Source organism: Hylobates moloch, unplaced genomic scaffold (genome assembly GCF_009828535.3).
Source record: "Hylobates moloch isolate HMO894 unplaced genomic scaffold, HMol_V3 SCAFFOLD_19, whole genome shotgun sequence".
Lineage (NCBI taxonomy): Eukaryota > Metazoa > Chordata > Mammalia > Primates > Hylobatidae > Hylobates > Hylobates moloch.
Genome location: NW_026652294.1, coordinates 56,751,614 through 56,772,840, shown reverse-complemented (window position 1 = coordinate 56,772,840; position 21,227 = coordinate 56,751,614). Strand labels below are relative to the sequence as shown.

Here is a 21,227-nt window from a genome sequence, read left to right as displayed (position 1 = left end):
ATCCCTGGAGGGACTGCAGAGATTAGTACCACCATTAAAGACTTGAAAGACGCAGGGATGGTGATTCCTACCACATCCCCATTTATCTCTCCCATTTGGCCCATACAGAAGACAGATGAATCTTGGGGAGAATGACAGTGGATTACAATAAGCTTAACCAAGTGGTGACTCCAATTGCAGCTGTTGTACCAGATGTGGTTTCACTGCTTGAGCAAATTAACACATCACCTGGTACCTGGTATGCAGCCATTGACTTGGAAAATGCCTTTTTCTCCATTCCTGTCCATAAGGCCCACCAGAAGCAATTTGCCTTCAGCTGTCAAGGCCAGCAGTATACCTTTACTGTCCTACCTCAGGTGTATATCAACTCTCCAGTTTTGTGTCATAATCTTATTCAGAGAGACCTTGATCGCTTTTTGCTTCCACAAGATATCACAATGGTCCATTACATTGATGACAGTATGCTGATTGGATCCAGTGAGCAAGAAGTGGCAAACACACTGGACTTACTGGTTAGGCATTTGCTTGCCAGAGGACGGGAAATAAATCTGACTAAAATTCAGGGACCTTCTACCTCAGTACAATTTCTAGGGGGTCTAGTGGTGTGGGGCCTGTCGAGATATTCCTTCTAAGGTGAAGGATAAGTTGCTGCATTTGTCCCCTCCTACAACCAAGAAAGAGGCACAATGCCTAGTGAGCCTATTTGGATTTTGGAGGCAACACATTCCTCATTTGAGTGTGTTACTCCGGCCCATCTATGGAGTGACCCAAAAGGGTGCCAATTTTGAGTAGGTCCAGAACAGGAGAAGGCTCTGCAACAGTTCCAGGCTGCTGTGCAAACTGCTGTGCCATTTGGGCCATATGACCCAGCAAATCCAATGGTCCTTGAGGTGTCAGTGACAGATAAGGATGCTGTTTGGAGCCTTTGGCAGGCCCCCATAGGTGAATTACAGTGGAGCCCGCTAGGATTTTGGAGCAAGGTCCTGCCATCTTCTGCAGATAACTACTCTCCTTTTGAGAGACTGCCCTTGGCCTGTTACTGGACTTTGGTGGAAAGTGAACATTTGACTATGGGTCATCAAGTCACCATGCGACCTGAACTGCCTGTCATGAACCGGGGGCTTTCTGACTCATCTAGCCATAAAGTGGGTTGTACACAGCAGCATTCAATTATCAAATGGAAATGGTATATATATGACTGGGCTCAAACAGATCCTGAAGGCACTTTGCTGTGCCCATGCATGGCCTCCATCCTTGCCACCTGGACACTTTGGGCTCCTTCTACCTTTAAGTCAACAGGCTAAGAAGGGAGTTACAGTGCTGGCTGGGATGATTGACCCAGACTATCAAGATGAAATCAGTCTACTACTCCGCAATGGAGGTAAAGAAGAGTACACATGGAATGCAGGAGATCCATTAGGGTGTCTGTCTCTTAGTATTACCATGCCCTGTAATTAAGGTCATTGGGAAACTACAACAGCCCAATCCAGGCAGGACTACAAATGACCCAGACTCTTCAGGAATGAAGATTTCAGTCACTCCACAAGGAAAAAAACCACAACCTACTGAGGTGCTTGCTAAAGGCAAAGGGAATACAGAATGGGTAGTAGAAGAAGGTAGTCATTGATACCAGCTACAACTGGTACCATGTGACCAGCTACAGAAATGAGGACTGTAATTGTCATGAGTATTTCCTTCTTTTGTTAAAAACATGTCTGTGCATGTATACAGTTGTACTAAGAAAATATCTTCATTTTATTTTCTTTCTCCTTTATCATATGACATGAGATTTACTGATTTCACATCAATATTTAAATATTGCTAACTTTATGTAGTAGTATTTGGGTTAGTGTCTGGTGCATTTCCAGTTGCACAAAGGATAGCTGTATTATGTTAGATGTAATTATGACATTATTGTCTTTATTTGAAGATTATGTATGATCTCAGGAGATGTGTATGGATTCATGTGGACTTGTGATGGTTAATACTGAGTGTCAACTTGATTGGATTGAAGGATACAAAGTATCGATCCTGGGTGTGTCTATGAAGGTGTTGCCAAAGGAGATTAACATTTGAGTCAGTGGGCTGGGAAAGGCAGACCTACCCTTAATCTGGGTGGGCACAATCTAATCAGCTGCCAGCATGGCTAGGATATAAGTAGGCAGAAAATTGTTAAAAGAGAGACTAGCCTAGTCCCCCAGCCTACATCTTTCTCCCATGCTGGATGCTTCCTGCCCTCCAACATCAAACTCCAAGTTTCTCAGTTTTGGAACTTGGACTGTCTCTCCTTGCTCCTCAGCCTGCAGATGGCCCATTGTGGGACCTTGTGATCATGTGAGTTAATACTTAATAAACTCTCCTTTATTAGTTATGTCCCTTTAGAGAACTCTAATACAATGGAATAGTACTTAGCCATAAAAAAGAACAAAATGATGGCATTTGCAGCAACCTGGATGGAGTTGGAGACCATTATTCTCAGTGAAGTAACTCGGGAATGGAAAACTAAATATCATTATGTCCTCATTTGCAAGTGGGAGCTAAGCTATGGGGATGCAAAGGCATAAGAATGATATAATGGGGCCGGGCGTGGTGGCTCATGCCTATAATCCTAGCACTTTGGAAGGCCGAGGTGGGTGGATCACGAGGTCAGGAGTTCAAGACCAGCCTGGGCAAGATGGTGAAAGGGGTCTCTACTAAAATACAAAGAAAAAAATTAGCTGGCCGTGGTGGCAGGCGCCTGTAATCCCAGCTAATCGGGAGGCTGAGGCAGAGAACTGCTTGAACCCGTGAGGCAGAGGTTGCAGTGAGCCAAGATCGCACTAATGCACTCCAGCGTGGGCGACAGAGTGAGACTCCATCTCAAAAAAAAAAAATGATATAATGGACTTTGGGGCCTCAGGGGGAAGTGGGAGAGGAGGATCAGGGAATAAAAGACTACACATTGGGTACAGTGTACATTTCTTGGGTGACGGGTGCATCAAAATCCCAGAAATCACTACTAAAGAACTTATATACATCGCAATAAACCACCTCTCCCCCAAAACTATTGAAACGAAAAAAAAAGCCTGGTAATAATGGTTTCCCTTGAGAAGGGACAGTGGTTTTCCTTGTACTATTTAAGTTTTGTACCATGTACAAATATGTGTTCCAAAAGCAGTGTTACTTCTATTCATTTTAGGAGTTAATATGGAAGTCCTGACATTAAATCTGTTTTAGCTGATGATCTAATATTGCTAGTTCCTTGGTGAGGGTTGTGGTAGTGTCACTACCACATCTGTCTATTTAGTAGTTCAGTGATTACACAGAGTAAGAAAATGAAATCATCTTAACCTCAGACCTGGACCTTGACCCTGTATTTGATATTTTTTGCTGCCTTAAGAATAGTGTTAGCTGTTCTTGAAGGAGTGCAAAATGCTGGTTCAGGTGGCTGACATATATTCATAGCCTCCATTTCTTCCTCCTCCTCACAAGCATGGTACCTATCTCCCAAAGTGCCAGAGTGACAGTGAGGACTTGTCAAGAGCCATTCATCTCTAGAAGCACTGTGAACTTTAGCCAAGCATACAGTTCAGTTATTCAGGATCTTTAAAGACACTATTGAACCAGCAGGAGTGGGCTTGTTATGTCTTAACTTTGGGAGGGAAAGGGGGTGGGATAGAGATTTAGGCTTTTGCATTTATAACATATGCTTTTTAGGGAAAAGTGTTAATAAAGCATAATTTTATTTTCAGCATTTATAAGATAAACATGATGTAGCATCAACTGTTCATTGTCCATAGCTTACTAAATTTTGAGTTGCCAAGACTCTTGTGAAAATTCTGTTTCCCATTTTACTATTAAAAAATAGTAAGTTATTTTTTAAGGAAATAGGTTAATTTGTTTATGTGATGAACACATGTGCAGGTGAGACTTTGCCCAGATTGGAGACTTTGACTTTGAGTCACTCCACTTTATTTATATAGTATCCCAGGAAGGTTAGCCAAATATGTGTAGAAGCTGCCAGTATTAATAATTGTTAGAAGACCAGCTTACTGCATACAGTGTTTACAGCATACCTGGCATGTTTCTATGCTTGTATATACCTTAGTTCATTTAATCTTCCTCATACGTTTGAGTTACGCGATATCATTATTTTCAGTTTACACTTGAGAAAACTAAGGCATACAGAGATGATTTTTCAATAGTGCTTCAGTAAGTTAACAGTTAAGTTGAAAAGACTTTTTTTAATTAAAAGGGAATATTGAAGCATAAGCTAAGAAAAAATGAAGGTAATTAATAACTTGAAGATTAGATGTGCAGTATTAAATAAAACACTGGAGAAAACGATCAAACTTTTCAATAATGTTTCTAAAAATCCATGCCTAGCCTTGCCACTAAAGGAATTCCAAGATGTTTATCCCTGTGAGCAGAAAAACAATCAGCACAAGTCTGTGGAAAGGCAGTAGGCAAAAGAGAAGTCACTTTCTAACCAGAAAAAGCTTTTACAGAAGTCTTCAGATTCTGTATTTTTAAAAGTAATGGGAATTAACTTTTCAGAAGCCTGGAAATAGAACTCAACACAACTGTTTGAGAAGATGAGTGACGAGAGGCACCTTAGCTTAGCCTGCAAGGTTAAAAGTTAAGACTCCAGTCTGTATTCTCAAACCAGCTTAGTCTCTTAAAGTTGTTAAGAAGCAAATGAGATTAAAGCATATAAACAAATGCCTGGCGAGTAGAAAGAGCTCAGTGCTTGCTTGTGTAGCTATTAGTTTCTATATGCAAAGGGCTGGGGAAACAGGATTATGTGAATGATGAAGGGTCCAGGAAACACTGTTCTGTGGTCCTCTAGGTTTTTTCTGAGAGCCTGGCAGATAGTAGGCATTTATTATAGTGACAAATCATCTTTAAGAAATCACTGGTTAAACACTGGGGGGAAATGCAGCCTTAAGTTGTGCATGTGCTTGTATGTTTTGAAGTTTCTGGTTTTTCTTTTCTAGGTTCTTATAGAGACTGCTAAGAAGCTAGGACTCCGGTGCCACTCAAAGGGGACAATGGTCACAATCGAGGGACCTCGTTTTAGCTCCCGCGCAGAAAGCTTCATGTTCCGCACCTGGGGGGCGGATGTTATCAACATGACCACAGTTCCAGAGGTGGTTCTTGCTAAGGAGGCTGGAATTTGTTACGCAAGTATCGCCATGGCGACAGATTATGACTGCTGGAAGGAGCACGAGGAAGCAGTAGGTGGAATTCTCTTCTGAGCACATATAGCATGGGTTTCTGGGTGCCAATAAGAGGGTGTCTTAACTTTGTTTCTATTACGTTAGTTTCAGAAAGTGCCTTTCTACAAGGTTTTGAAGTTGTCAATATTTTCTGTAGTTCCTGTTGGAAAGTAAGAACAAAGATCATAGGAAAGAAAGAAGACACTTTTACCCAAGGATCAATAGTGAAAATAGTACATTGTAGGCATGTAGATGTGTTGAGAATCATACTAAGACTTGGGCCTTATTTTAAGGATAAAGGTGTATTTTGATTGCCAATTTCTTCTGCTATGCTACTGTTTTTTGTTTTCAAGAAGGAAAAAAATCTATTACTTAACCCTTTACCTGTGAGAGGGCTGTATGTTCACATCCATCTATTTAACCTACCGTGGCTGGATACTATGTTCAGCATACAAATGTGACAGCAAACAGACAAGTCCTTAAGGAGCCGACATTATTCTGTCAGATGGAGATAGAAGTTAAGCAAACCAATATAAGAAAGCTAACAGTTATAAAGAAATAGAATGGTGAGGTACAAGGGTACAGTAGGTCAACTGAATAGAGTTGACCAGACCAAATATTTGAAGTATGAGAAGCCTTCCTGTTCTAAGTGTGATGGGCAAGAAGGGCATGATTGAGTAGAGTGGAAAGGAGGGAGACTGGGGAGAAGGGAGAGAGAGGAGGGATGCAATACAGCAGGGCCAGGCCATATAGACCATGGTAAGGGTTTCAGATGGAAGGTCAGTGAGGGGTTCAGGCAGGGAAGGCAGCAGGATCCAGCTGGAATTTGAGGACACTGGAACAATGAGGTCAGCTTCCAAAACAAAACAAAACAAAACTTTAAACATCTGTGAAAGTACAGGGTGGAATATAATGAATTCCAGGTACCCATCACTTTGGTTCCACAATTAGCCATGGCCAATCTTGTGTCATAGGTATGTCCCTACCTATTTCTCTCTCCCCTGCCCTCGTTGTGAAGTAAATATTTTTCTAAAAGGTATTTTTAAAATTAAGTTATAACCATGCCATCATTGTACAAAAATAATGATATTAATTTCTTAATATAATCAAATAGTCAGACTATTTCTTTTTCCTTCAGTCTCATAATTTTTAACAATTTGATCAAATCAGAATCCCTTACAATCATACGTTGTATTTTAATGATATACCTCTTGTCTCTTTTAATCTAATTTTCACCTCTTTCTCTTTTTATTCCTTGTGTTACTTGAATAAACTAGATCATTTGTCCTGTCATTTATCTCATTTTAAGATAAAGAAAGGGACGACAAAACTGCAGTCACTTTTGAAGTAAGGAAAAAACTTAGGGGTGACTTTTCTGAGCACATTTAGGGTAAGTGACATCTCCAAAGAGGCCTAATATTGTACCACCGTTTTAGAGAGTTTGTTTTACTATCTAATGTGTAGTGTTTTGGGTCCTAGATGAACACAGGTTGTTTTTCATGAATTCCTTATGATGACTCCTCAGTGTAATAAACTGTTTGCTTAGTACTAGGATGCCTTTTATGTAAGAGATTTGCAAATTATTACATTAAGTCACAACATAATATCTTATTTGGCAGCTTTGGTAACCTAAGGAACAACTCAGCCTCGTAATGTCAAGAAGCTGCTTCCAATTAATAGGAAACTCCAACCCCTGCCACACCCTGAGAGCAGTTTGCTTCTTGCCTGTGGCTTTCTGCTCAGTCTAATAACATATGTCTCCTCCTTTGTAGAACCAGCAGTGATTTCCTTTAGTAGCCAAATGAGGTTGGGGAAATAGTCAGCTGGAACTACTTTATTGAAAAGCAGGGAAATTAAGCTCTGTAAGTGGAAAGGCTTGAGGACAGTGTTAAATGCTAAAAGGAAGGCCCACATAAAGATGGCATTATTTCAGCCAATCGTGTGTTGCAGCCTGGCGTGGCAAGAAGGATTTGGAGTTCTCTAAACCCATCTTCAGATTCTAGTTGCTCCGTTTGCTGGTCACATTGGGCGAGTTGTTTCACTTGTTTATTCTTCTGTAGAATGAAGCCAGGGCTCTGGGTGAGGAGTGGAGGTTGTTTAGTCATTGTTTAGTCAGTTAGACCTTGAAGGATTACTGGAAGAATTAAACCAAATGAGATATGTAAAACAGCTAGTATAGTGCCGGCTCGTAAGAGGGTGGTCATCAGATGGTGGCTCTGATGGAGTTGGGGGCCTGAGAGGTGGGTAGTATCAGGGAAAGCATTCAAACTGCACCTTGAACAGAGGATTTATTTTGGGAAGTTCAGTAGGAAGGACGTTTTCGGTGAAGCCCAACAGCTGGAACAAAGAGAAGGGAGGTCAGCATCTATACAGAAATAACCAGTCACAGGAAAAAATATATAAGGAAATGAGTAAATACAAAGCAAATTTCTTGGATGCTTCATGTCTCTGCATTCAAAGACTCAGCTTAAAACATATCATTTACATGTGCCTGGCAGATACCCAGCCTGTCACTACTTTGTGTTCCCATGGTAGTGCAAACTCCCCTCTGCTACAGTGTTCATCATTTTTTCCTATACACATCTTGGTGTTTTGGGGTGGGATCTGGACTATACTTAAGGAAATAGAAAGGTGTACTCCTCGTGTCCCTGAATGCTGGATTTCTTCGAAGCATAGGAAGGCATGTCAAGTACTCTATCTCTGATGGTAATTTTATATTCACTTTCTTCAACTTTTTCTTATGAAGCTATTTTAGTCAAATACAGAAGTAGCCAATAGCACGAGCTTCCATGAATTCAGCATCTAGCTTCAACCATTATATTAACTTACAACCAATATGATTATTACTCCCTTCAATAATTTTATCCATAAACACTTCAGGAGGTATCTAACATGAGCACATTATCGTTTTCATTCTCCAATAATAATTCTTTAATATACCCAGCCAAAATTTAAATTTCTGGTTAAATGCCTTAGATTATTTTTTTGGTTGCAAGCTTTTTATGAAGGAACCAGATCATTTGTCCTGTTGAGTTTTCCACAGTCTGAATTGCTGAAATCATCTCCTCGGAGTAGTTTAATAGGCTTTTCTGTCCTCTGTATTATCTATAAATTGGTAGCTAGATTTAGAGATTTAATCAGATTCAGGTATCTTAAGGTAGCATTTTATTTTTTCATCAGGAAGCACATAATGAGTGGTTTATTTGGGATTTTGTTTGTTTGGTTCGGTTTGTGATGTTAGCAGCCAATCCATTAATTCACTGGGAGCCATAAAAATGGTGGTATTTTAATTCCATAATATTTTTCTTTATTAGCTGGAATAATTTTCTAAGGAGAAACGTACTTCTGTTTGGTTTTCCAGTATAGCAACAGTTTTAACATTGTAATCCATTCGGCTGTGGACATGAAGAGAACAGTCACATCTTTCTAGACCATATTAACCGATTGTACATCTGAGATACTTTCTCAGGTACCATATTGAAATCTGTATTAGTCTGTTATCACATTGCTATGGAGAAATACCTAAAACTGGGTAATTTATAAAGAAAAGAGGTTTAATTGGCTTATGGTTCTACAGGCTGTACGGGACGTGTGATGCTGGCATCTGCTTAGCTTCTGGGGAGGCCTCAGGAAACTTCCAATCATGGTGGAAGGCAAAAGGAGGGAGGCATCTCACATGGTGGGAGCAGGAGCAAGAGAGAGTGAGAGGAGAGGTGCTGTACACTTGTAAACAATCAGATCTCACAAGAACTCATATCAGTAAAACAGCACCTGAGGATGCTGCTAAACCTTTCTTTTTTTATTATATTTTAGGTTTTAGGGTACATGTGCACAATGTGCAGGTTTGTTATATATGTATCCATGTGCCATGTTGTTTTGCTGCACCCATTAACTCGTCATTTAGCATTAGGTATATCACCTAATGCTGTCCCTCCCCCCTCCCCCCACCCCACAACAGTCCCCGGAGTGTGATGTTCCCCTTCCTGTGTCCATGAGTTCTCATTGTTCAGTTCCCACCTATGAGTGAGAACATGCGGTGTTTGGTTTTTTGTCCTTGAGGTAGTTTACTGAGAATGATGGTTTCCAGTTTCATCCATGTCCCTACAAAGGACATGAACTCATCATTTTTTATGGCTGCATAGTATTCCATGGTGTATATGTGCCACATTTTCTTAATCCAGTCTATCGTTGTTGGACATTTGGGTTGGTTCCAACTCTTTGCTATTGTGAATAGTGCCGCAGTAAACATACTTGTGCATGTGTCTTTATAGCAGCATGATTTATAGTCCTTTGGGTATATACCCAGTAATGGGATGGCTGGGTCAAATGGTATTTCTAGTTCTAGATCCCTGAGGAATCGCCACACTGACTTCCACAATGGTTGAACTAGTTTACAGTCCCACCAACAGTATAAAAGTGTTCCTATTTCTCCACATCCTCTCCAGCACCTGTTGTTTCCTGACTTTTTAATGATGGCTATTCTAACTGGTGTGAGATGGTATCTCACTGTGGTTTCAATTTGCATTTCTCTGATGGCCAGTGATGATGAGCATTTTTTCATATGTTTTTTGGCTGCATAAATGTCTTCTTTTGAGAAGTGTCTGTTCATGTCCTTTGCCCACTTTTTGATGGGGTTGTTTGTTTTTTTCTTGTAAATTTTTTTTTAATCAGATCCCATTTGTCAATTTTGGCTTTTGTTGCCATTGCTTTTGGTGTTTTAGACATGAAGTCCTTGCCCACGCCTATGTCCTGAATGGTGTTGCCTAGGTTTTCTTGTAGGATTTTAATGGTTTGAGGTCTAACATTTAAGTCTTTAATCCATCTTGAATTAATTTTTGTATAAGGTATAAGGAAGGGATCCAGTTTCAGCTTTCTACATATGGCTAGCCAGTTTTCCCAGCACCATTTATTAAATAGGGAATCCTTTCCCCATTTCTTGTTTTTGTCAGGTTTGTCAAAGATCAGATAGTTGTAGATATGCAGCATTATTTCTGAGGGCTCTGTTCTATTCCATTGATCTATGTCTCTGTTGTGGTACCAGTACCATGCTGTTTTGGTTCCTCTAGCCTTGTAGTATAGTTTGAAGTCAGGTAGTGTGATGCCTCCAGCTTTGTTCTTTTGGCTTAGGATTGACTTGGTGATGCGGGCTCTTTTTTGGTTCCATATGAACTTTAAAGTAGTTTTTTCCAATTCTGTGAAGAAAGTCATTGGTAGCTTGATGGGGATGGCATTGAATCTATAAATTACCTTGGGCAGTATGGCCATTTTCACGATATTGATTCTTCCAACCCATGAGCATGGAATGTTCTTCCATTTGTTTGTATCCTCTTTTATTTCATTGAGCAGTGGTTTGTAGTTCTCCTTGAAGAGTTCCTTCACATCCCTTGTAAGTTGGATTCCTAGGTATTTTATTCTCTTTGAAGCAATTGTGAATGGGAGTTCACTCATGATTTGGCTCTCTGTTTGTCTGTGATTGGTGTACAAGAATGCTTGTGATTTTTGTACATTGATTTTGTATCCTGAGACTTTGCTGAAGTTGCCTATCAGCTTAAGGAGATTTGGGGCTGAGACAGTGGGGTTTTCTAGATATACAATCATGTCATCTGCAAACAAGGACAATTTGACTTCCTTTTTTCCTAATTGAATACCCTTTATTTCCTTCTCCTGCCTGATTGCCCTGGCCAGAACTTCCAGCACTATGTTGAATAGGAGTGGTGAGAGAGGGCATCCCTGTCTTGTGCCAGTTTTCAAAGGGAATGCTTCCAGTTTTCTCCCATTCAGTATGATATTGGCTGTAGACTTGTCATAGATAGCTCTTATTATTTTGAGATACGTCCCATCAATACCTAATTTATTGAGAGTTTTTAGCATGAAAGGCTGTTGAATTTTGTCAAAGGCCTTTTCTGCATCTATTGAGATAAGGAACAACCGGTACCAGCCCCTGCAAAAACATGCCAAATTGTAAAGACCATTGAGGCTAGGAAGAAACTGCATCAACTAACGAGCAAAATAGGCAACTAACATCATGACAGGATCAAATTCACACATAACAATATTAACTTTAAATGTAAATGGGCTAAATGCTCCAATTAAAAGACACAGACTGGCAAATTGGATAAGGAGTCAAGACCCATCAGTGTGCTGTATTCAGGAAACCCATCTCACCTGCAGAGACACACATAGACTCAAAATAAAGGGATAGAGGAAAATCTATCAAGCAAATGGAAAACAAAAAAAGGCAGGGGTTGCAATCCTAGTCTCTGATAAAACAGACTTTAAACCAACAAAGATCAAAAGAGACAAAGAAGGCCATTACATAATGGTAAAGGGATCAATTCAACAAGAAGAGCTAACTATCCTAAATATATATGCACCCAACACAGGAGCACCCAGATTCATAAAGCAAGTCCTGAGTGACCTACAAAGGGACTTAAACTCCCACACAATAATAATGGGAGATTTTAACACCCCACTGTCAACATTAGACAGATCAATGAGACAGAAAGTTAAAAAGGATATCCAGGAATTGAACTCAGCTCTGCACCAAGTGGACCTAATAGACATCTACAGAACTCTCCACCCCAAATCAACAGAATAGACGTTTTTTTCAGCACCACACCACTCCTATTCCAAAATTGACCACATAGTTGGAAGTAAAGCTCTCCTCAGCAAATGTAAAAGAAGAGAAATTACAACAAACTGTCTCTCAGACCACAGTGCAATCAAACTAGAACTCAGGATTAAGAAACTCACTCAAAACCGCTCAACTACATGGAAACTGAACAACCTGCTCCTGAATGACTATTGGGTACATAATGAAATGAAGGCAGAAATAAAGATGTTCTTTGAAACCAACGAGAACAAAGACACAACATACCAGAATCTCTGGGACACATTCAAAGCAGTATATAGAGGGAAATTTATAGCACTAAATGCCCACAAGAGAAAGCAGGAAAGATCCAAAATTGACACCCTGATATCACAATTAAAAGAACTAGAAAAGCAAGAGCAAACACATTCAAAAGCTAGCAGAAGGCTAGAAATAACTAAAATTAGAGCAGAACTGAAGGAAATAGAGACACATAAAACCCTTCAAAAAATTAATGAATCCAGGAGCTGCTAAACCTTTCATGAGAAATCCAACCCCATGATCCAACCGCCTCCCACTAGGCCCCACCTCCAACAATTCGACATGAGTTTCAGTGAGGACACAAATCCAAACCATGTCAGAATTCATCAGTGCTTTTCAGAGATGTCACTGAGTTTCTCTAGGACCTCCCTGCTAGGACTAAGACCATCTTGATAAATGCAGAGCTTGAACTCCGGGGTTTAAACATAGAATAAACAGACTTCACAAGTCAGGTTTTTCTTAGTCTGTCTGGACTGTTGTAACAAAATACCATAGTGTGGGTGGCTTCTGATAACGGAAGTTTATTTTTCACGTTTCTGTAAGTTGAGAAGTCCAAGATCAAGGGACTGGCACATTTGGTGTCTAGTGAGAGCCCACTTTCTCGTAGACAGCCATCTTCTCACTGGAACCTCACATGGTAGAAGGTAGAAGGGACCCTCGAAGAATGGCACTGGGTCCTCTTTTGTAAGGTCACTAATCCTATCCACGAGGACTCTGCCTTCATGACCTAATTGCCTCCCAAATGCCCAACCTCCAAATACCCTCCACTGAGGATTAGGTTTCAGCAGATAAATTTGAGGGTACACAAACATTTAGACTATAGTAAGGCTGGAACTCAGAAAAATGTTTTATGACAAGCAGTGGAATTTTAAGTTCTAGTAACCTCCAGTGCTATTGTTTCTCTAGGTTTCGGTGGACCGGGTCTTAAAGACCCTGAAAGAAAATGCTAATAAAGCCAAAAGCTTACTGCTCACTACCATACCTCAAATAGGGTCCACAGAATGGTCAGAAACCCTCCATAACCTGAAGGTAAGTGTCAGCCACGTACAATCAGGCATGTCTGTAGACTCTCTGTTGTCTTCTTTTCTTACGTGCATTTCACCTTTGGTCCTCATGTATTTTATGACAGCCTAGATGTTTTCAACAAGTTTTTGTGACATCTACTACTACCATCCCAACCACTTGTGAAATTGAGTAGTCATATTTTCTGGCTGGCAATGCAAGACCATTGAAAGCTAAGGTTGAGAGAGTTTTATTATCTCATGTACCAGGTTCTTCACATTGTCCTGCTCTGTAGTGTCCCTAAGTCTTACTTCAGAAGGTTGATAGTGTTTTCTCTGCATATCACTTACATTGTTGACAAAGCTATTTTCTCTTTGGCAGATCCATTCAAATTTGTGGCAATCCTTTAAAGCCAAAACTGACAATAGTACCAAAATGGTGCCAGAAAATATCTGCTTAAGGTTAATCATACATCAAACTAAACAGTAATTAATGATGAGCCAACTCTAGTATTCTCAGAATATAATTTAAACTAACTGATAAACTCAGAGTTGCATGATTTTTCTTTGGGCACTTTGTGACTCTTCTTAACCACATAGGGAAAGACTTGCCTCAAACTGATCAGATATTGCATTCCCCTACTATCCAAAGAGGACCATACCTTGAAGTCTCCTAGAATACACCTGTACTTTTGGGTCTTCTGGTGGTGGTGGAGAGAGGATTTGAAAGGTTGATCTAAGCCCTCCCTACCTGAATTACCACCTAGGAGCTCTGTAATGAGAGAGCCACAGTTTTAGTATAATGAGGACGTTGTATGGTGGTAAGTGACTGCCAATCACTGGGCATGGCAGAGCCTTGATTTGTAATGTTTGCTGATTTATGTGGTACAAGTGCTCCAGTACGGCCAGTTTCACACTACTAATGTGAAGCCACTGATGAGTTGAGAAGTGATACACACAGTCAGCTCTTGCAAGCTGGTACGAACAGGATCCAGCACACCACTGTAACTAAGGTGTCTCTCAGCAGTTAGGACTGACAGTCAATAATGTTGGAATTAGTAGTTTATCTTCCCTACTAAGAAACAAATCTATTGGTTTCAACACTGTATACCTAGGAACTAAATGTTATTTAATGAATAAATGATACTCCTTTCCCCCGTGAAGTGTTTTATCATAATAGAGATGCAGGATACCCTTATTAGAATTAAAAGGGAAAAAAATACATTTGAGTGCAGTCAAATGGCACAACTGGAGCTTGCATTAAAAAACACATGTTGGTTTGCCAGAAATGTGACTTATACTTGTACTATTATTAGCAAAATGTCATAGAAGTTTGTTTGTTTGTTTGAGACGGAGTCTCATTCTGTCACCCAGGCTGGAGTGCAGTGGCACGATCTCAGCTCACTGCAACCTCTGCCTCCCGGGTTCAAGAGATTCTCCTGCCTCAGCCTCCTGAGTAGCTGGGATTACAGGCATGCACCACCATGCCCAGCTAATTTTTATATTTTTAGTAGAGACGAGGTTTCATCATATTGGTCAGGCTAGTCTCAAACTCCTGACCTCGTGATCCATCCGCCTCGGCCTCCCAAAGTGCTGGGATTACAGGCGTGAGCCACTGCGCCCAGCCAAGTTTATTTTTTTTAAGTCTCCCAACTAACTCCACTTTGACCATAGTCTTTCAAAAGCTTGAAGTTAATTTCTCAAGTAATACATTTATTGTTTTAGCTTTATTTTTAAGTAAAAATGCTTGAAGAGTAGAAATCAGTGTTCTCCTTTCCTGGAGCTTCTGAGATTGTAAAATTGTGTGATTTTATTTGTATGCATTTTTAAAGAGGCTTAGTTTACATAGCTTTCATCAGATTTTCAAAGGAGGATTTTATATATATATAAATAAATAAATCTTGGCCTTCATTCTATAGCATTAAGGAACACCATACTAATAATCCCTTTTTCTGGGGTAGTATTTTTAGTCCTCTAAGCATTGAAATGTATATCATTCATTCACTCACTAAGTCATTTCAGAAACACTTAGCACCTACTATATGTCAAGGTCTGGTTTGCAAAGTTAAAGAGTTCTGATGATGATCCTATGGTGTTTGGAGATAGAGACACATAAAAATTTCAATGATTTCTTACAGTGGGATAAGGATACGGGATAGAGGTTGCATAAACAATAATCCAGGCTGGGGGCTGTTATGGCAATAAGTGATTATCAGAACAATGCTCTGAGATAAGCATTATTAACCTCACTTTACAGGAAAGGGAGGTGAGGAACCAACAGTTTAGAGTACCTAAAGTTCCACATCTGGTTAGTGAACTTGAAAATTATCTGCAGAATTTATCTAAAGTGTATGTTTCCTGCATCCTCACTTTGATCTAGAAAATCAAAATCTGGTTTTTTTAACAAACATCTCAGTAATTAACGCCAACATGTGACTATCACTGCCTCCTTTCTTCCTTTCAGAATATGGCCCAGTTTTCTGTTTTATTACCAAGACATTAAAGTAGCATGACTGCCCAGGAGAAAAGAAGACATTCTAATTCCAGTCATTTTGGGAATTCCTGCTTAACTTGAAAAAAATATGGGAAAGACATGCAGCTTTCATGCCGTTGCCTGTCAAAGAGTATGTTGTAAGAAAGACAAGACATTGTGTGTATTAGAGACTCCTGAATGATTTGGACAACTTCAAAATACAGAAGAAAAGCAAATGACCGGTAAACATGTGGGTAAAAATATTACATTACATTTTAAGGGGGAAAAAAAAAAACCATTCTCTTCTCCCCCTTTATTAAATTTGCAACAATAAAGGGTGGAGGGTAATCTCTACTTTCCTATACTGCCAAAGAATGTGAGGAAGAAATGGGACTCTTTGGTTATTTATTGATGCGACTGTAAATTGGTACAGTATTTCTGGAGGGCAGTTTGCTAAAATGCATCAAAAGACTTAAAAATACGACGTACTTTGTGCTGGGAACTCTACATCTAGGAATTTCTCTTTAAAACCATATCAGAGATACGTACAAAGAATTATATATAAAGAAGGGTGTTTAATAATGATAGTTATAATAATAAATAATTAAAATAATCTGAATACCCAGCAATTGGAGGTAAATTATGTCTTAGTTATAATTAGATTGTGAATGAGCCAACTGAAAATCCTTTTTGCATATTTTAATGTCCTAAAAAGACATGGTTGCTCTATATATGAAATGAAAAAAGGATATGGTAGCATTTTATAGTACTAGTTTTGCTTTAAAATGCTAAGTAAATAGACAAAAAAAGTAGAAAGAAATATATATAACCTTGTTATTGTATTTGGGGGGGGGGATACTGGGATAATTTTTATTTTCTTTGAATCTTTCTGTGTCTTCACATTTTTCTACAATGAATATAATCATAGTAAAGTTGTAAAGTTGTTGTAAAAATAAAAATGGATTTAGAAAGATCCAGTTCTTGAAAACACTGTTTCTGGTAATGAAGCAGAATTTAAGTTGGTAATATTAAGGTGAATGTCATTTAAGGGAGTTAAATCTTTATTCTGCTAAAGAAGAGGATCATTGATTTCTCTAGAGTCAGAACAGTACTTGGGTTTGCAACAGCTTTCTGAGAAAAGCTAGGTGTTTAATAGTTTAACTGAAAGTTAAACTATTTAAAAGACTAAATGCACATTTTATGGTGTCTGATATTTTAAAAAGTAATGTTTGATTCTCCTTTTTATGAGTTAAATTATTTTATACGAGTTGGTGATTTTTGCTTTTTAATAAAGTGGAAGCTTGCTTTTTTAACTTTTTTTTATTGTTAATTTTATAGAAATGCTTTTTGTTGGCCGGGCACGGTGGCTCACCCCTGGCCGAGACGGGCAGATCACAAGATCAGGAGATCAAGACCATCCTGGCTAATGCATTGAAACCCAGTCTCTACTAAAAATATAAAACATTAGCCGGGCGTGGTAGCGGGCACCTGTAGTCCCAGCTACTTGGGAGGCTGAGGCAGGAGAATGGTGTGAACCTGGGAGGCGGAGCTTGCAGTGAGCAGAACTTGCAGTGAGCTGAGCTTGCGCCACTGCACTCCAGCCTGGGCAACAGAGCAAGACTCCGTCTCAAAAAAAAAAAAAAAAGAGAGAGAAATGCTTTTTGTTTTCTTCAGTTTTTTATCATGGGGAGATCTTTTTCCTCAGAATTATTTTCTTTTCACTGTAGGCTATTACAGGATACTTTAGGATCAAGATACAGAACCTTTTATTTAAAGAGTTTGTAAAGTCAATGTGTTTGTTTGTGTCTCTGAGATTGACTTCAAGATAATAAGCTGCTAATTGTAAACAAAACAGTTACCCTCCAGTATTAATATGACTCATTAGTGTGAGCCATTTGGGTCAAGTATGATTATGACCCTTGGATTCCCTGATGTAGTATTAAATTTCAACTCTGGTTATCCATTAGCAATCCGTAGAGAACTTAATGAACCTGAACCCAGGCTTCTCTAGCTTTGTAACCTGTGATTGTTTTCACTACAATGTGATACATAGATGGTACCTTACTTTTCCTCATTCTTAGTAGGTGTCTAAGAATGTCAGGGCAAAAATATGGGCATTTTTCTTGCTATATTCGGAAAGTACAGTTCTCTCCAACTTGCAGAGGTACTTTTCTTGATTAAATAGCCTTCTCTAGCAACATCGTTTTCAGACTAACCAAATGAATGCAGTATACTCTCTTCTTTGTTCCCAATCATTCACTCCTTATGCAAAGCCAATATGATTTTCCTCATACCTTATGCTTGAGGATATTGTTGAAGAACACTTCCTGGAACACTTCTCACTTGTGATGATGTACTAATTTTTTTTTTTTTTTAATTTAAGCTAGTATATTAAGCGAACACCACGGTCAGTTGTGAGCATTTTGGTTTCCCCAAAGGATGGATGATGAGCATCATGGGAAAGCTGTAGTTTAGTGACTTAGCCCTTAGTGATTAATAGATTTACATGTACGTAGAAGTCTTTGTTGGCATTATAATCTGCTGTTGTGTTTGGCATCGATTTTCATGGTTTTGAGAATGACATCCTGGCCCTGTGGTTCCCGAGGGTCATGGTCCTTGTGACCTGGCCCCTGTTCACTGCCCCCTTCGCTAGCACGAGTCGCTGTGCAGGGCTGGAGGTAGCTACCATGGCTTGTTTCAAGGAAGGAAACTCCAGGACAATGGCACCCTCAGGAACGGAGGACGGCGAACTTCCCTGAAGAGGGAGTGACTAAGGTGACCTCCAACCTGCCCTGAGCCAGCCGCCCTGCAGGTGCCACGTGAGCCTGCTCTGGCATCCACAGGATGCTCCTGGAGCCTCTTCTCTGGCTGCTACCTCAGGGGCATGGTTGTGGCCACACCAACACCTGTTTTCCAAATAATTACTCATTCTTGTGACAGTGGCCTGAACATGTTTTTAACTTTCTCAGCAAGCATTTAGCCAGCACTTATCCTGTGAAACAATTTAATAAGGTTTCAAGGAGTATCTGCTGGTTTAGGAAGTCATGAAATGAGTTCTTGCCACATTTGCAGAGTCCCTCCTTGATATGGTTTGGCAGTGTCCCCACCCAAATCTCATCTTGAATTGTAGTTCCCATAATCCCCACATGTTGTGGGAGGGACCCAGTGGGAGGTAATTGAATCATGGGGGTGGTTACCCCCACGCTGCAGTTCTCATGATAATGAGTTCTCACAAGGCCTGTTGGTTTTATAAGGGGCTTTTCCCCCTTTTGCTCAGCACTTCTTCCTGCCATCATGTGAAGAATGACGTGTTTGTTTCCCCTTCTGCCATGATGGTAAGTTTCCTGAGGCCTTCTCAACTATGTGGAACTGTGAGTTAATTAAACCTCTTTCCTTTATAAGTTACCCAGTCTTGGGCATTCCTTTACAGCAGCATGAGAACGGACTAATACACTCCTCAAATGTTTTGAAGATTGTTGCACCTTGGAACTACCAGTGTGCACAGAATCTGGCTCAATGTATATGTATTGGCCTAGCAAGGCAAAGAACTGAAGTTCCAAGATGGAAGAACCTGTGTTCTCCTCATAATAGTATAGAATAATTCAAGATAGGCAAGAAGGACAGCAGTAAATGAAGACCACGGAAGAAAAGAAGGAATGCCTAAGATCGAGGAAATCTACCAAGACTAGTAGAGTAGTCCAGAGGAAGCCATTTCAGGGCCTGTTGCCAGTATGCCTTTGAGAACCTCGGGATCCTGAAGAATGAGGGGAATTTCTTCAGAAAGACAATCTCAGCATGCATTATTTCTTTGTTTTGGAGATTCACTCATGTTGTTGCATGCATCTGTAGCTTGTGCCCTTTTTATTGCCTAGTAGTATTCTGTCATATGCCTATGTTACAATTTGATTATCTATTCACCTGTTGATGAATGTTTGAATTTTTTGCATTTGAGGAATTTTATGAATAAAGCTGCTATAAGCATGAAATTACAAGTCTTTTTGTGAACATATTTTCACTTTTGCAAATGCCTATACTCCCACCAGTAATTTATAAGAATTCTTGACAAAGCTTGGTATTGTCAGCGTTTTTAATTTTAGCCATTCTATTGGGTATATTTTGATATCTCATTGTGGTTTTGATTTGCATTTTTCTGATTAAAGATGTTGAACTTTTCATGTGCTTATTGGCCATTCACATATTTTGCGAACTATCTGTACAAATATTTTTGTTTATGAAAAAATTGATTGTTTTGTTTTATTATTGAATAATAAGAATTGTTTATATATTCTGGATACACTCTTTTTCAGATATATGTATTGTGACTATTCTTAGTCTTTAGCTTGCCTTTTCATTTTCTTAATGATATCTTTCAAAGAACAAGTTTTTCATTTTGACGAAGCCTAGTTTATCAATTTTTTTTTATGGTTGGTGCTTTTTGTGTGTTCCAAGAAATCTTTGCCTACTCATTGAATTACCTGTGTGCCCTTGTCAAAATCAATTTACCGTTTATCTGTGGATCTGGATGATCTATTTATGTCATTTATCTATGTGTCTCTTCTTATGCCAATACCCTACTGTCTTGATTATTTTGGCTTTATGGTGTCTTGAAATTAAGTATTATTAAGCTTTGCAGTCTTTTCCAAGATTTGTTTTGGCTATAGGTCCTTTCTTTATAAAGTTTATATTAAGCTTGTCCATTTTTCTTTAAGAAAAAATCTGCTGGAATTGTATTGGGATTGCACTGAATTTTTAGGTCGATTTGGGAAGAATTGACAATATTGAACTTTTCAATCCATGGACATGGTATGTTTCTGCATTTATTTGGGTCTTTTAAAATTTATCTCAGCAATATTTTGTAGTTTTAGTGAGGAAGTCTTGTATATCTTTTGTTAAATGTATTCCTAAATATTTTGTGGAAATGTTATTGTAAATAGTACTTTAATTTCATTTTTAAGTTTATTGCTGGTATACAGAAATATGTTTTATTTTTGTATGTTGACTTTATATTCTGTAATCTTATTAATTTCACTTAGTTCAGTAGTAGTTCTTATTTTTATTTTATTGCAAGTGCCTTAGGGATACCTTGTGTACACAATCATGTCATATATGAATAACAAGTTTACTTCTTCTTTCCAACCTTTACCTTTTGTTTCTTCTTGCTTTGTTGTATTGGCTAGGACCTTCAACCTAATGTTGAATAGAAGTGGTGTGAGTTGTTATTCTTGTCTTATTTTCAACAGCAGAGGATAGCATCTAGTTTTTCACTATTAAAATATGTTAGCTATAGGTTTTTTCCGTTTCATGTTTTTATCAGATTGAAGATCGCTTTTATTCCTATTTTGCCAAGAGTGTCATGAATGCATGTTGAATTTCACCAAGTACTTTTTCCTGCATCTATTGAGATAATCCTGATTTTTCTCTTTTATTTTGTTAATGTAGATTCTTTAATGTTAAACTGATCTTGCATTCCTGATATAAATGCTACTTAGTCATGATATGTTATCCCCTTTATATAATGCTGGATTCAGTTTGCAGATATTTTGTTTGATTTTTACATCTATGCTCATGAGACAGATTGGTCTGTGGTTTTCCTTTCTTGTAAGTCTTGTCAGGTGTCAGGCCTTGGTTAATTTTGACACATTTAC

The 21,227-nt window shown here is 39.0% G+C and overlaps 1 protein-coding gene across 2 annotated transcripts in view; it reads left to right on the top strand.

Moving 5' to 3' along the window:
* Positions 1 to 21,227, top strand: part of MTAP (methylthioadenosine phosphorylase) — a 151,461-nt gene that overhangs the window by 47,214 nt on the left and 83,020 nt on the right. The window contains exons 6-8 of one of the 2 annotated variants that reach the window (XM_032138032.2): positions 4,977 to 5,216; positions 13,015 to 13,137; positions 15,574 to 19,615. In XM_032138032.2, the coding sequence (XP_031993923.1) occupies positions 4,977 to 5,216; positions 13,015 to 13,137; positions 15,574 to 15,612 (402 nt within the window). In that variant the 3' untranslated portion in view covers positions 15,613 to 19,615. Of the gene's footprint in view, positions 1 to 4,976; positions 5,217 to 13,014; positions 13,138 to 15,573; positions 19,616 to 21,227 lie in introns of those variants that run through there. The other variant, XM_058431603.1, reaches the window with a different exon arrangement.